Raw genomic sequence first — 16,740 nt, 5'->3', positions numbered from 1 at the left:
GAAAGTCTGAGCATTTCCATTACTCATCCCATCTAGTGCATTTGATTACCATTTCCATAAATCCAGTTAACATCACCTTGTCTGTAAAGGGAGGCTAAATTATTTCAAGTTCATTAACAGAATCTACATTATACAATTAAAGATATTGCTAACCTGTGACAGGGTTTTATTGGGGTATGAAATATTTGCATTCTATAACAAACACGCCAATACAAAAATGTAAGGCACAAATCTACACAAATTGGCTGCATTTTGGTTAGAAGAGCTGAAAGTACATTACATTTGAATAGTCTTCAGATTACATCTCAACTTTTTCATTTCATCTCCATTCTACATTTTATAGTCCCATTTTTACTGCTATTGAGTACAGCTAAATCTAGATGAAAGAAGAAAAAAAGATAATGTGGCTTTGTTTGAAATAAATACTATTTGCTGATTCACTGATGTAATAAACTTTTTTAAATGACCACTCTGAATACTTCCTTTTGTGAAAACGTGGTATGCTGTGTTGAAGATGAAAAAAATAAAGGAGCTGTGCAACCACAACAGTTGAAAGGAAGGAAAAAAAAAAGGGGGGGGGGGGGGGAACAGAAGTTGGATTGAAGCTACAGGAACCCTAGGAGCACTGCCAGCGTAACTGTGCTAGCATATGGTACTGGCAGAGTATTCCTGGGTCCTGGTGTGGATGTAACACCAGCAAAACTGTGAGTGTGTTTCTGTGGAAAGGAGGGATTTGGGGGTTTTTTTCCCCCCAGTATAATGGCATTTACAGCAGTCTGTATGCGCAGTGTGGTACTGATGAGATCACACCTACTCTCCCTGATTGTTGGCCAAAGTTTGTAGTGTAGATATGGCTTAAGTGCATAGCCATGATGTAACTTATAAAAACATAAATTATAATTCTATAAATTAAGACCTTGTATGTCCTTGAACTTGAAAGCCTTGGTATATGTAACAATAATTAAATGTAAAAAAAAAAACCCAAACCTGAATGTGCAGCAGTACTAATTATTTTGCAACAGGAAAGTAATTACTTGTTTCTGCAAGTTACAAGAAGTAAAGCACACTAAATGGAGGAATGGGTATACCAATCAGTTGACTAACATTGCCATCAACTACCTACTTGAAACCATTCCAGCTACCTTGGTCATCTTTGCAGACAATCGGGAACTGATACACAAACACAATGGCATGGATTTCCTGAGACACTTACTCTGGTAGTAAATTGTATTCTTGAACAACAAGCTATTGATAATGGTGTAATAGTGTTGTAAGAAAAATGGCTGCTTTAAGGAGGTTTATCCACGGGGATATTTGCTGGCCATAAATTTTATGCCCCTCTACAGATTTCTTTCAGTGGCATAAAAAGCCCAGCGAAAATTGCTCAATGAAGAACCTCTGTTTTAGACTATTTATGGCACCAGTCCATATATTAAAAACTATGTTAATTATGAGAAATGTGTTTTTATAAGTGTTTATTACTGAATATTACCGAAGAAAAAAAGATTGTTTCAATGTCCCAAGTATTTGATTCTGTATTACTCTGGCTTTTTGGTTCTTAATGCAGACTGTTTAAATGATGATGTTAAAGCAGGTAAAATGTACTCCAGACAAAGACTGTTTTCTTCCTGAACTGACACTTAAAAGCTCTTACTTATTCTGCGGTTTTTGTATACGCTAGAGGATTTGGTAAAGAAAAATATACCAACAAAACTGGAGTTACTACTGAAGATTTTATATTGTGAACCTGTTTCTTTCCTTGTGTTTATTTTAATGCACTATAAACCTGACAATATTTCTTTTCTCTGAAGAAATGCTAGAAAGGAGTCTAGTCTTAATATAAAGTGGAAATTTATGCTAACAAACCCAAAATCTGTTGTGTTTATATATAACTTTCAATAATACATATCCTTTTATTGGCTTTCCTTCCCAAAAAGTCTCAGTTTCCAATGTAAATTGGATTTTTCTGCATCTCCCTTCAGTTACTTACACCTAAAAAAGTCCACGTATTTCTGAATAAGAGTAATAAGATATGACAGACTAACTGTTGGATGAAAAAAGGTACCTGAGGCTGTGTTCCTGTCATCTGTTAAGCCTGTAGAACTGATGATAGGCAAAAGATTGTAACAAGAAAATTTTGCAGCTTGTGTCACAAAGACAGGTGCCTCTGTTCTTCTGAGAAAGTAGTCTTTGAATAAGTAAATAACTTGCACTGTAAGCATCCATCAATCTGACAGTTAATTAGATTATAGCTAGAGGCTTACACTAGGATTGCAAAGGAACACAATCTAAAGAAAACTAGGGCTTGAACTCCAGATCTAGCAGGGAGATTCTCTTCTGAGATCTCTTTTGTAAGGGACTTCTTACTCCTGGTTTAATTTCTGCATATTCTTTGTGGTAGTTTTGTTGCAAGAAGTATACTTATAAAGACCTGGGATTTTGACATCTGCCATCAAATAATCTGGAGGAACACAAGCCTGGTACTGGAACTTTTGCGATGCACACTAAAATAATAATTTTAAACCTTCAAGACCTGTTTACAGCAGAAACAATTGATGCTTGTACATCCCTTTTGCTAGGAGAAAGTATAAAATCAGGGATATATAGAAATATCCTCTTAAATAAGTAATGAGTTAGAGTGGTTTGCAATTATGTCATTTTAAATCCTAGCATTAAAATAAGTGTGACAAATGGCTTAAGGAAAAATATGTACTTTCATAATCAAAGTTAAATTGAGGGCTACAGCAGAATATGTTTAGTGTACAGCGATAACACTGATGAAAGTAACAAACGTAATTTCCCTTGTAAGACTAACTATTAATTTGTGAACTTGCTAAACTAAAAGTACACTCTTTATAGTTTATATTCATTGCACGCTGTATTAAGCAGAAATACTTCTTATCCAGAGATTAACTTATTTTTCCAGGACAGCTCTATTAGCTATGTCAAACACCTTTCAAGAGAAAATGATCATACTAAGTCAGTTAAACCACATCTAGTAAAATTTAGTCATGTCAGACTTAAAATGTTGCAGAAAAATGTACTTGGATGAGACGAATACGTGAAAAATTTGAATTTGAGTCACTAATAATAGTCCCTTTAGTTTTATCCTATTAATGCTATGCTGACCCAGTACAGTCAGGCTTCAGACATACTGTTCAATCATATCTTGCAAGACTAGCCTAGCTTATTTTTGGAGAGATGTCCCAGTCACCTGACTTTTTCTGGTTTGTTTTAACACGTCACAATAATACATTGATGTTTTATTAAAACATGGCTGCTCTAAAATATGCAAAGCCTATGCAGAGATAGGAGCAAGACTAATACAATTATCAGATTATAAAACACCACAGCTAGTATCATATGCGTAAGTTCTACCCATGCTGAAAAGATTTTACTGAGTCTGCCCTATTTGGCTACTCTGCATGTTCTTAGCCTTTCAGTAATTTCTCTATTGAATACTTCATACAACTACATGGCAACAAAGGACAGCTTTTCTTTTTCTTAGCCAGTTCCATTTATTTTGTTCATTTGTACAAATCACACAACAGAAAACAAAAACTTCCATTTTCCAGGATTTTTTTTCACTCTTAAGTCTGGGGAAGTCTTGAAGCCATCAACTGTTCCACTGTTGCTCCATGAACACTACCAGCAGAATGAAAACATAAATCATTGTTACATAAAGCAGCCTGTCAAGAGACTAGGGTATTTTAATTCCTTTCTCTTTGTACTGGCACACTGACTGACACATTTTTTTGGAAGACATCTGATGAGTAGGAATAAAGCCGTAACTAGAAAGGCAAAGAGGAGAAAAAATCTAGAGGAGAAGAGCGAATGACTAAGACTCCTAATTTCATGGGTATTTAACCCCTGGTTATGCATAGCCGTGTTATCCAGGTAGCAGTTTACCTGTGTGATGAATGCAGACAGCCCAAAGCTGCCAGGGTGCACACAGCACTGCCAGTATGAGGCCAAAATGGTTCCAGGCTAGATTTGATCTGAAGACAATGCACTTACCCACCTTGGAACTGGATGGAGTAAGCATCCCACAATTAAGCTACTTCCTGTAGTCAGTCAATGCATTCCTAAACTGAAATGGAGATGCAGCAATTCTGCCTTTACTATTCACAGATAAGGAAGAAATGGTTTGGCATGTGATAATCAGTGGTAGCCTCAACTGTAGCAACCTGGAAATAGGGAAGTTCAAGGTGCTGAGAGGTGTGTGAGGAAGATAACTAGCAGAGTACAGCCCCTGGACTTCAGGAGAAAAACTTTGGTTTATTCAGAGAACCAGTAGGCAGGATCCCATGGGAGGCAGCCCTGAAGGGCAAAGGAGCTCAGGAAAGCTAGCAGCAGGTCTTTAAGGACAACCTCCTCCAATCATAAAAACAGTTCCTCCTGATACTCAGGAAAACAAGTAGATCTATCAGGAGACTGGCTTGGCTAAACAGCAAACTTACGACATCACTCCAGTGCAAAAAGACAGTAATACAGGAGGTAAAATCAGGGATAGGCTGCAAGCAAGGAATTTAGAAACATTGCTCAGGCATGTAGGGATTGTCTTAGGAGAATAAGAGCTCACCTACAGTTGAACCGGGCCAGGATGACAAGGGCAACAAGAAGAACTTCTACTGCTACAGTAGTGACAAAAGGCCAAACAAGGACATGTGGGATGGTTGCTGAGTGGGGCAAGTGATTTTGGGTCTGGTTGGGCTGCATTCAAGTATGCTGAGAGCTGGCTGAAGTCACAGCAAGACTCTGTCAGCTTTGAGAGGAAACTGAGGGAGGGTCCCAATGACTGGAGAAAAGCAAATGTTCCCCCACCTTCAGAAAACACCAAGAGGAGAATCTGGGAGTCACAGACCAGTCATGCTCACTTGGCTCCTGGGAAAATCATGGAACAAGTCTTCTTGGAATACATTTTTGACACATGAAGGAGGTGCTTGGGAACAATCAGCGTGGATCGACCAACCGCAAATCATCCTGACCAACCCGATTACTTTCCATGACAAAATGACTAGATTTGCAGATGAGGGGAAAGGAGTGGATGGCATTCACCCCAACTTTAGCACAGCTTTCAACAGCCTCCCACGATCTTCTTGTATCCTAAACATTATGGTCTGGGCGGGTGGCCAACTAGATGGCTAACAACTGGTTGGACAATGGGCCTCTGAGGGCAGAGATAATGGCTTGTACTCTACCCGAGGGCCGGTAACAAGTGGACTGCTGGGATTTATCCTGGGACTTGTTCTATTTAATACCTTTAGAAGTGACCTGAAGCACGGTCACATCAAGTTTGCAGACGACATCAAGCTTGGGGACCAATCGATAACCTTGAGGGAACGGCTCACGTGCAGAGGAACCCAGGCAGGCTGGGGGGCTTAGGCAACACCACCCCTTCCATGCTCAACCACGGCAAATGCAAACCCGCATTTGGGAAGGAGCAGCCCCTTGCGACAACCCTGGGGAACGACCGGCTGGGGAGCGGCTCTGCTGGAAAGGACCCGGGGGGCAGCAAGCTAAACGCGAGCCACCTGAACATGTTCCCCGCAGGCGAAGGTGGCCAGCAGCACCCCGGCCCGGGCCAGCACAGCGCCAGCAGCAGGTCAAGGCGAGTACGACAGAAACTTTTTTTCACCGTGAGGACACTCGGGCATAGGAACGGGTCGCCCAGCCAGGGAGCGCAGCCTCCCTCCCTGGAGGCTGCGAAGCCCCGACCGGGTACAGCCCAGAGCAAACCCGGCCTGACTCGATGATCTTGAAGGTCTTTCCCAACCTCAGTGATTCTGTGGTTCTGACCTCGGGCTGGCCCCCGCTGCTGGAGCAGGCGGGACGGGCGGCCTCCGGCGCTCTCTTCCAAGCCGAATTAGCCCGTGAACCGGCGACTCGCCCTGGGGGCTGCGCGACGGCCTCGGCGGCCACCCCCGCCGCTCAGCTCGGAGCCAGGCCCCCCCCGCTAACCCCCGCCACGGCCACGCGGGGCGCCGCCGCCTCGCCCCCGCTCCGGCCTGGCGCCCGGCGCCCGCCTCCCGGGGCGGGGCGGGGCGGCCGGGAGCCCCGCCCCCCACCCGGCGGACGCGCCCCGGCCGTGCCCCGGAAGGCGGCGTGTGCGCAGCCGCGGCGGCTTGCACGTGGCGCCGGCGGAGCCATGGCGAAGGGGCCGGAGCATCTGGAGCGCGCCCAGGTACTGCGGGCCGGGCCGGGCCAGGCCAGGCCAGGCTAGGCTCGGCTCGGCTCGGCTCGACTCGACTCGACCCGACCCTAACCGCGGCTGCTGCCGCTGTCGTGCCGTTGTAGGTGAAGAAGGCGGTGGAGGCCCTCCTGGCTTTCGCCAGAAGCAAGGCCAAGGGAGACGCGCTGCTTCTCAACGAGAACGAGAACGTCCACCTCCTGGTGACGGTCTGGAAGGTCCCGCGGGTGGCGCAGGTCATCAAAATGTAAGAAATTCACCCTCGGCCGTGTAGCTGCAGGGGTTGCTCGTGTCCCTTGGCTTGGAAGAGAGCCCTTTGCTGATCGGGAGCTTAAGGGGTTTGACTGGCACCGCCCTGTCCTGGCAGTTCCCGTGCCGTGAGCGAGAACTGTCCGGTCGCACCACTGCTCCGGCCCCGCTTCTAGCGTAACTGGAAGCTCGGCCGCGCCTGCTTTATTGACGCGTAGAATATTGGTTTTCTTGGCTGCCAGTTACAAGGTACGTGCCTTTCAATCCTGAAGTTGAAGAAGAGAAATCTGTCTCTTCTTTGCCTTAACTCGCTACCATATCATTAAAAAGATACCTGTTTCTTTTTTGTGATGCCCCAAAGCGAATGTGAGTTATAAGTTTTCCTTTAAACTATAGTTATGCTATACTGAGAAAGTTTACATCTATTTATCTGGGCCCCAGTACTACAAAGACTTGTCTCATGACTGGATGCGGCCGTGGTGTTAAGAGAGGAGAATGGATGCTCCTCCTCCTCCTCCCAGGACCTGTGTGCTGACTGCTCCTGGCAGTGTAGGTGGATTCAGCGGTGTATCTGACTGGAGCCATGGTATAGGATTGTTTCACTTTTACACTTCTGTGTGCTTTAAAAAGTATGGGTTCCACAGAGGACGTTTAGTAGTTAACAAAGAACAGAATCTAGATACATGGCTTCCCTGTAGTACTTGTTAAGGGTATTGATCTCTGTAGACAGGGTAGACCTAGTTTTGGAAAAAAACTTCTTTCTCCTCTTAGGCGTTCCCTGTCCATCTCATATTCTCGTTGTAGACCACTGCCCCATGGCATTCGACCAGAAACAGCCGAGGTTTGCCTGTTCACAAAGGATGAACCAAATTTATCAGCAGAACAGACTGAAAATCTGTACAGGAAACTTTTAATCCAGAATGGGATCAGAAGTGTTAGCCAGGTAAGAGAGATATATGATAGTGTAGTATAGTACTGTCATTTCTTTCCTCTTGTTCCAGCGAAAAGGGAAAGTAGTTGTTGTTTTCTGCTGTTTAATATTCTAATCTCAATGGTTCTGAGTTAATGATCTCTAGTAAGATTTTTCTTACTATTCAAACTGTAGTTTTTCTAAACTCCAAAATTTACTCAGAGTAATTTCTTCAATTTGAAACAGGATCTTTAGCAATCAGATGTAATTGCTAGATAAATGCTCAGTATTTAGTTTGAGTAATCAACTGGAAAAACTTACAACGTAAAAGAATATTGGAGTTCTTTGCAGCTGGATTGGATTGTTTATGCTACTAGCAGTAGAACTAGAAAATAATTTTATTGTTGTATTTAACCTTAATTTAGGTGTTACCATGTACTCAAGTTCTGTTTGGTAATTTGCAGTTACTGTGCAAGAGATCCATATTGTTTGATTCTTAAAACAAAAAGTACTGTATCCTTTTTCTACTGATTGTCTTCAGCATTCTAAAATAATGCACCGTGATAGACTATCAGTTATGCATGTTAATTCTGTGCAGTTCTAAGTAGTATTCTAGGCTGTGTTTTCAGCAGTGGGGACTAAACTGTTACTTGCATTGCAGATCATCTCATACAAAACTCTCAAAAAAGAGTATAAACTATTTGAAGCTAAGCGTCGCCTCCTGAACAGATTTGATCTCTTTCTGTCTGATGACCGAATTAGAAGGCTCTTGCCCTCGCATCTAGGAAAACACTTTTATGAAAGGAAAAAGTAGGTATTTAAATTCTGTGTATCCATTTTGCATTATCTTTTTTAAGATTAGATTCCTCTTAGAAAGTTTTGGTTGGTTGGGTTTGGGGGGGGGGCGGGGTTGGTTTGGGGTGGTTTTAAATTTATTTTTTTTTTTTTAAAAAACACTTTCTTTTTTAGGGCACCTTTATCTGTAAACCTGAAAGCCAGAAATCTTGCTAAGGAACTACAAAAACATATCCAGGGGACTACACTCCCAGTTACCAACAAAGGGTGCTGTTAGTAAGTATGAATAGATTAATACTTGAGTTGAAGGACAGTTGTACCTTAACTGTGGGAATTTTAAGTGAGTTATTTTTATGCCATTAATATGTGAATAAAAGAGGTTAAGGGTCACCATTCCAGATACGGGCCATTTTGAACCTTAACCTGTATAAAGAAATCAGTAGTTCTATTTAATAAGTTTTAATGTGAAGTTGCACTTCTTGTCTCTTTTTCCTTACACCTAAGGAATTTCTAGGCAACTCTCACTGTCAAACAGCATGTACAATCTTAGAAAAATATTACTGTTAAATTAGGTGAAAACTACTTCCAAAATACTCTATTCTTGTAAGACTTTTTTTCATTTACTGTGCATCGAAAATGATCTAAACTGGTAATAAGCTTAGTAATATAAGGCAGTAGTTGCATATCCAAATACAGAAAGGTTAATACAGGTAAATCTATTCTAACTGTTATTAAAAAAGACTTCTGCAATAGCCAGCCATCCTTTATGGAAGTTAAGATAATTGTGGATGAGTGGGCTTTTTTTCATTTCTGGGTATGCCTAAAAACAAGTAACTTGAAGTATGTTTATTTGCCCCTGTATAAATATTACTCTTCACTTCTTTCAGTACAGCACGTATAGGTCACACTGGAATGAAAGCTGATGAGATACTAGATAATATCATCGCAGCAGCTGAGGTGATTGCTAAGAAGTTACCAAAGGTACTGCTGATTGATTGCATTAAAGCCAAGTCAGTTCATAATTGAGCCTTGTTATTTTTACATAAGATACTGGTTTTGTTGTTGCAGAATTGGAAAAATGTAAAAATTCTTCACCTCAAAACGCTTAGATCAGTTGCACTTCCGATTTTTACTGCAAATATCTCCAACTTGGATGAGCTTGACAGCCAGCCATCTCTCAAAAAAAAGGAAGTAAAGGTAAAAAAAAAAAATTTCTTCAAACTTACCATAAAACCAAATTGGCTTCCTTTTATGTATTATAGTGTCTGATGTGTTGGGTTTAAATGTTTGAGCAGTTGATCCCAGGCATTTATGGCTACAAATGGGTTAGGTGCTCCTGACTCTGAGTGCTTCAAATACTCAGTAATACTAATGAAATTATGGAAACTCCCTGACAGATTGTAAAGCAAACTGGAAATAAGTAAGTTAAGCATTTCTAGTCCTAAACTGTAGGGAGCTGAGATTCATTCTTAGAACTTTTGCTTGTATTGTTTATTCAGATCTGCCTTCTGAAAGTACACTCATTAGCAATACATGGACTCAAGACTATGCATCCATTATTGGCTAATCAGTGGCATCTGAATAATTCACAAGCTCATGTATTTGTATACATGAGGGGGGGGCTCACCTGCTTTTTAAAAAAAGAAAATAATCAGCTATTCCTTTGTACTGAGTTCTGCTTATTATGTTCTTTTGTCCAAAATAAATTTGGAGCATATATATTAAACTTACAGACTGTAATCTTGATGTTATTGTTTACTTATGAGCTATTTATTATAAACTTCTGAAAGTAATGCGTTTTTTCATATTTTACATATGGTTGACCAGCCCAGGTCTATTGAACGACAGTATTTAAATTAATGTTGCTAGACGGTATCATTTTTAAGTATATTAAAACAATTATTATACATTTAGAAATGTTACGGGGATTTGTCTGAGATGTACTTCCAATTAATTCTAGAAGGGAAAGAACAAGAAACCGAAGGCAGCAGCTAAAAAACTGAATTCAAGTCAAGTCACTTTGACAACTGAAATTAATGCTAATGCTGCTGCTGCTGCTACCAAGGAGCTTGTGATAAAAGAAAAAGTAGAAGTAGTCCAAGAACCAGGTGATCAGGATGATGAAGAAATTCCACAACTGGTGCCTATGCAAACAACCAGCTTAGCTGAGCTGAAGGTAATTAATAATATTGAGAAATTCATATTTGAGTTAAAACTGAAGATTTTGAACTGTTTAAATTGTTCGTTGCTCCTTAGGGAGCAGTGTGTGTTAACACACTTCAAGTGAACTGGATTTTTTGTGAATATATCATGAAAGCAAGAGTTGAGTGTATGAGGGGGGTGGTGCCTTGGGGAGGTAGTTAGTTTTGGGGTTTTTTGTTTTTGAGGGGTTTTTTTTATTTTTTAGTTAACCCCCCTTACAGACAGGAAACCAGTGGTTATTGTCCTTTTACGTATTTTTCTGAGTAGCAGCAATTCTGTCTAGGTTGAATAGCACGCCTGAAGTCAGAAGAAAGGGTAAACGATTGAGAAACAGCTTAATACTTAAGTAAATCAGAAAATTTATAATTGAAAATTTCTTGAAAAATTAATGTTTTTTAATGTATCATCTTCTGCCTGGAGTACAAAACTTGAGGAAAAACAAGTAACATTCTCTAGGATAGTAATATGCAACATTAACAATCACATAATATAAATTGAGAGCTAGCAGCTTGCATGAAGTACTGTATGGACTTACTGTTGCCAGTATTGGAGATGATATGGATCATGTCATTAACATGTCTGCAAAACAACCAGACTGATAATTCTCACATTTAACAAATATCTAGGAAAGATACTTGGATAAATAAAACAGTAACACTTATAAATTTAACTGAGTTATACTGCATTTATGATTGGAACATATCCTTAAACTCTAACTATGTACCTCTTCAGGGATGCCCAAATTAAAGCTATTATCGTGCAGGCCCACCAAAAAAATTCATACAGCTTGCTTCAAGCTGCACTCATGCAACAGGCCTACGTTAGCTGATGTGATTGCCAGAGCCCTATTTCCAGAAACCTGGGAGTAGATACAGCTAGAGTATCTACTGTATGAATAGATGAGGGCCATTTGGGAATATATGATGAACTCCAGGGAATACTAGGCCTGGTGCACAGATAAGAGTGCAGTCAGTTTGTGTGTGTACAGCTGGACTTCAAACAGAACTGATCTCTATTAAATTTATTAAGCCTGGAAATGCAGCAAGAAGAGGACTGTAGTTTAAAGCTCTGCCAGCAGAGGTCAGTGACTTGACTGGACAAGAGGATCCTTGCATCTGTTAAATCTATTTACTTTCTTACTATTTAGTTATTTTTTCATTATTTTCATGATTTAGTTCTGTGTTTAATTCTCTGCTTCCAGGCTGAAATGTGAACAGGTTATTTGGGCGAGGGCACGATTCAATCGATACAAAGCATTTGTCATTTATAATGGTTTTCTTCTTGAAAAACAGTAAAGATGTTTCTTAGGTGGAAGGGTAATTTTTTTGTGTGTCTTAAATACAGAAAAGGCAACCAAGTCCAGAAAAATGTGACAACCTGGGCAAGAAAACCAAAACACCCCTTGGTAAGAGAAAGAAACAACCTCTAGCTCTGGAGACTCCAAAAAAACATAAAGTTACAGAAGAGCGTGCAGACTTGCAGACTTCATCAAAACAGAAAAAACCCAAGCAGCTCAGCATGCCAAAGGAAGCAATAAAAGAAAAAGAAATGAAAAGGACTCCCAAAAAGCCTGAAGCAAAGTCTTTTGCAACACCCAAAGCTGGCACATCAATACAGTCAGCCAAGAAGTCTTCAAAAACAGCAAAGCAAGCACCCAAGAAAGTGCGCCAGCCACAATCAGCATGAATGTTGTCTGTTGTGACATGTTTTATGTAGTCATTCAGTGGTGTCTTTTTAGTAAACAAATATATTGATGAAGTAAAATACCTTCTTAAGAAAATCTGATCCCAGGAGCTTTTTTTATGGAGACCCGTAATGATTCATTTGTGTTTCCTTCTAACTGACAAGCCGGAACAAATAAACTCACAATCTTAATTGGCTCTCTTTCTTACCTTTTATCTTTTCCTGGCCCAAACTAAAAGCACTCAAATTCTTTAAGTGTCAAAGGGCAGGCAGGGGACTATTCCAGGAAAAAAAGCTGAGAACTCTAAGTGACATCTTCCTGAAGCATAGCTTAGTACTGGAACAGACAAGGGCTGAAGCAGGAAGCATGTATACCAAGAGCAGCAATCTATTTAATGTGATTTAAAATGTGAAATGGCTGCTACCATTTTTTCTTAAATTGTTCAATATAATGAAAACAAGTTGACATCTACCGATCTTATTCCAGATATTTAAGTTAGCAGCCTGATAACAAGCCAAACTTAATGTATTTTTTTAGCTATTTTTAGCTAGGGTACTTGTGTGTTTTAAAAAAAAAAAAAAAAAGCACGGACAATTTTACTTTTATCGTTGTATGCTTTGACCATTTATACTTTATGACATCAAGCAAAATCTCCTTCACTTTTGGGCTTTATTTCTGCTACCAGAACAAGTGAGGGTGTCCCTGTATGCTGGTCACAATAGTGTTGTTTCTGCCATCTGAAAAACACCAAAGGCCGTATGAATTTCAGGTGTGTCAGCTAAGTGAACCAGTCCCATAAAGGCATGAAAAATATACACTGCAGAACTGAAAGGTTATATATTTGAAATTACAGAATAACCAAATTGTTGCTCCCTGTATGATTACTTCACATCTTCCTCAGAGAAAGAATACAAGGCAGATTTGTGATGAAAAGTCCTAGTGGTAAAAATCTTTATTAGCAGTATTTTACTCAAGTCCAAATAGGAAAAAGTTCCTAAGAGACAAGAAGATTAATCAACAGTATGTAACTAGCCTAATTTGTGGAGTTCAAAAAAACCTATCCCATCTCCTATGTAGGACATCCCATATCAATAGATTTGCTACCTAGAAAGTAGTTGGGTGCTAAATAAGTGGTAAAAGAAACACTAAAGAATATGAAAAGATTGTGCTTGATCCATGGTGTCAATTTTCTGTAACCCATGACCTCTTGTTCTGCTCTACCATAAACATTTTTTAATCAAGAAACAAATCAATCGTAGCCAAAAAAAGCAAGTCTGACTTGATGATCTGTGTTAGATCCTTGCTAACAAAAAGATCTGATCTTGTCCAAAAATAATCCCATCACTTTCTAGGCTGGGCTGCAAAATATTACTTCATTTCCATAATAGTGGAGTAAGTGAATAGATACAGAACTCGCCTCCTTTCTGGAAATGTGTTTTTGTTTCTAATCATTCATGTTAAAATGTTTCTTAATTTGTAGATGTGCAGAAAATTATGAACTTAAGATCACAACTTCTATATGAATAATTGATAGTGAACCATACTAGCTTCTAGGTGCTGGAAAAACACCTCCTTCACATTGAAAACATTAACAACTACTGCCTTGAAATTCTGCAGCACCTTGAGCCAATCTTATGTTAGGACTGCAGTAGTTAGTCTTGCCTTTTTGATAGCAGCACTAGAATTCATACAGCTAGGTAAGACATGCAAAGCATCTGATTGACATAGCTACAAATTAACCCACTGGGGAAAAAGTATATATATATAAAATATACTATATAGTGGAATTTGTTCCTTTTATGTTGCAGAGTATCCAGGATTCTGACAGTTAAATAAGATGTAACACTACTGATGTGATTTTTATCTTCCTAAGAGTAATGTACTCTTCTATTTAAAAAGTACATATTTAGAATTCAGAAAATCAGTAATAATTTGACATAGTTATCACAGATCTTCACTTGGAGACATTTGCAGTAGTCACCCTTGCCATTGTTACAGGGAGGTGTGTTTCTCAACTTCTCAGTGCACTGTATGTATTGAAGATCAGTGTTGAATGACGGAGTTAAATTTGTTATGTTTATTCAGGAAACTACTTCTTAGTAATGTTTTTCTTGCTTGTTTGAGAGACCTGGGAAAACCTGTCACTTTGCTAATCAAGAAAGGACAAAATATGAAAAACAAACATTCATTCAAGTTGAAGCTGTGCCTATTGCGGATGCATTACAGAATCAAATCGGGTGTAAAACATAATTGTTTTCAATGAACTAATTTCAACTGGCTAGCTGTAAGGACCAAATTGCCAATCCATGTCTTTAGTATAAATGCTCTTTTAACAAAGATAACTGAATTTTCTATGCTGGCAGAAGCAGCTAAGATGGAAAACACCTCCCCAAGGGGTGAGCTGGTTTAGCTCTGCAAGGCGCATTGGTGAGTATTAAGTCTTAACGTGAACAGCTAGTGTGCAGTAGTCATGTTTGAGCCTTTGTAAGGACATTTCTGGGAATGACCATCAGGAAACTAAAGCAAATCTGGTATGTTTATGTATAAATTCTTATAGACCAACCGTTTTTACTCCTGTAATACTTGTTCTGACTGATTTTGGAAATAGGAGGGGAAAGGTTTAATAGATATCTGAATAATTTAAGGTACTGTATCTTTGACCTTACAATCTTTATTCTATTTAAAAATTGAAGGTGGAAAGAACGGAGGAATGAACTATAAAAGCCATTTATAGTATGGCTAGTAAAATTATCAGCCTTACAATAAAGCTGTATTACTGCAAGTTCTATTAGGAGCCCCATAATTCTGAATTTAAAAAGGGGACTTTGGTTAAATTCTTATGCAACATTTTCAATAGTACTATTTGTCTGTGTTTTTTTAATAGAAAAATCTGTCAACTTTATTAAGAGTGTAGAATAATATATTTTAAAATACAGAATTGTCAAGATATATCTAAACAGTGCTTTCTTTACACAGCTCACGTATCCTTGCATTAAGTACTTTGTGGAGATGGGGTAATAGCCAAAATTTTTTTGTGTATCATTAATGTGAGCGAGTTCATGTCCTTTTTAGAAGTACTGAAAGCAGAGTGGCTGTATGGAAGCTAGAAGGGAAGAGGAAGTTGGTAACTTTCAAAATATCAACATTCTAATTTAAAAAAAAAAAAGAAGTATTCTGTTTTGTTATTAAAATTTGCTGCAAGAGTTTAAACGAAACTCTTAGATTAAGGACAAGCTTGCGCAAGGAGCCTTTGCTTTTATTTGAAGGGTTTAATAAAGATACTACCAAAATACTTTCTCTAGTAGCACACAGTGTGGTTGTTTTGACTAGAATTGATTCTGTATTGCTCATTTGTTCTCCATATTTGTATTAAAGTGGGAACTAACTCATGTTCCTCACAGAGATAAACTGGAGTTAGGAAGCAAGTCTTTCAAAAGACTGCAGTAAGTGTTAAACTACAGTGAAACAACTTAGTGCAGGTACCTTGCAACTTACTACTCTACTGAAGCCAAAGTGCCTTTCTTTCCCTGCCCCCCCCCAAAAGCCTGCTGAACTACTTTTGCAAGAGAGGAAAAACTTAAAAACTACATTAACTTCTACTCTGATTTATATAGCTGGGTGCTTTTTTTAAAAAGAATCAAATGGAGATATATTCAATGTGTTAGTAACTTCAGCGGTGTCGTGTTCTGAATAATATTGAGCTCTCACTGAAAAATGAATTTCCATGGACAGATAAATAGGGAAGAAAAATACCATCTGTCTAGAAAAAAACATAGACTAGTTTATGCCTGTAGCTGGTCTGTAAGCTTTCTGCCATGCTTATAGAAATCACTATATTTGTACGCATGTTTGGTAGGACGAGGGTGATAATGTAACTTACACTTTCAGATTAGCCCTGAAGTTCAGCATTACTGGGAAGAATAACAGCTAATAATAAAGCAAATACCTGAATATTATCAAACCAAAGCCTTGGCAGGAGGGATGCAGAGAAGATAATAGAAAACTTGTTCACAAACTCATTTTGTAGGAGTTAATTACATGTTGGGCACCAGGGGGAGGTAGGTTTGGGGCACACAATAAGAATGCCACAGGGCTAGAACTATGACTTAAATAGCTGTTTTTCCAAAGAATCTGAGTTAAGATTATTAATACTGATTTCTGTTTAAAATTCCTTAAGTATTTGTTATTCTATTGTAATTAGATCTGCCTTCTCACTCCATCAATTTTCACATTAGGCAAAATGGTCGTGATTATTTCTTTTAGGGTTGTATATGATTATTAGAATTCCTACTGCCATCAGGATAAGTATGTAATGCTAAAATTAGCTTGACTGCCTAAGAGCTATTCTGATTCTAATGGAATAAACCCACCCAAACTAAGCAGGTATATGAACCTCACTCAAACTTGGACAGCTGGTACATTATAGTCTTTCTCTTACACTTTTGAGAGGGACAAAAGTTAGAAGGTTATCTAACACCATAATGTGAGGCAGAAGTAGAACCATAGGTGTTTTACTGAAGCTACATTTAAACTTTAAAATCCGAAAGATACTTGAAAATAATCAGGAAGAATAGCAGTATAGGCTTTTTGGTATCATAATTCTTCTCAAGATAGAAGTGGTATGAGGTCTCAAAGTGAAAGATATTTTATTGTTGAAGTACTTGGAATGATTTTAACTTTTTTTTCTTTTTAAGAGGATTTTAGCTTATG

General features: G+C 39.1%; 1 protein-coding gene across 1 annotated transcript; it reads left to right on the top strand.

The window, feature by feature from the left end:
* The first annotated feature begins 6,075 nt into the window (after positions 1-6,075).
* Positions 6,076-12,226, top strand: RSL1D1 (ribosomal L1 domain containing 1). Its single transcript, XM_052773168.1, has 9 exons — positions 6,076-6,184; positions 6,298-6,437; positions 7,244-7,382; positions 8,011-8,159; positions 8,319-8,420; positions 9,032-9,125; positions 9,213-9,341; positions 10,105-10,320; positions 11,691-12,226. Exons 1-9 carry the CDS (start codon positions 6,149-6,151, stop codon positions 12,030-12,032), a joined length of 1,347 nt encoding a protein of 448 aa, XP_052629128.1. The 5' UTR covers positions 6,076-6,148; the 3' UTR covers positions 12,033-12,226.
* Positions 12,227-16,740: the final 4,514 nt, after the last annotated feature.

This window comes from Harpia harpyja, chromosome 21 (genome assembly GCF_026419915.1).
Source record: "Harpia harpyja isolate bHarHar1 chromosome 21, bHarHar1 primary haplotype, whole genome shotgun sequence".
NCBI lineage: Eukaryota > Metazoa > Chordata > Aves > Accipitriformes > Accipitridae > Harpia > Harpia harpyja.
Note: the sequence above shows the minus strand (reverse complement) of the source record. Positions and strands in the feature narration are given on the sequence as shown.

What these genes read in the sequence shown, in the direction of transcription:
- RSL1D1 (XM_052773168.1), top strand. Translation starts at nt 6,149, where the DNA reads ATGGCGAAGGGGCCGGAGCATCTGGAGCGCGCCCAG. An exon ending in ACCAACAAAGGGTGCTGTTA is followed by an intron (nt 8,421 to 9,031) that starts GTAAGTATGAAT and finishes CACTTCTTTCAG; the next exon opens with TACAGCACGTATAGGTCACA. An exon ending in TTGCTAAGAAGTTACCAAAG is followed by an intron (nt 9,126 to 9,212) that starts GTACTGCTGATT and finishes TTGTTGTTGCAG; the next exon opens with AATTGGAAAAATGTAAAAAT.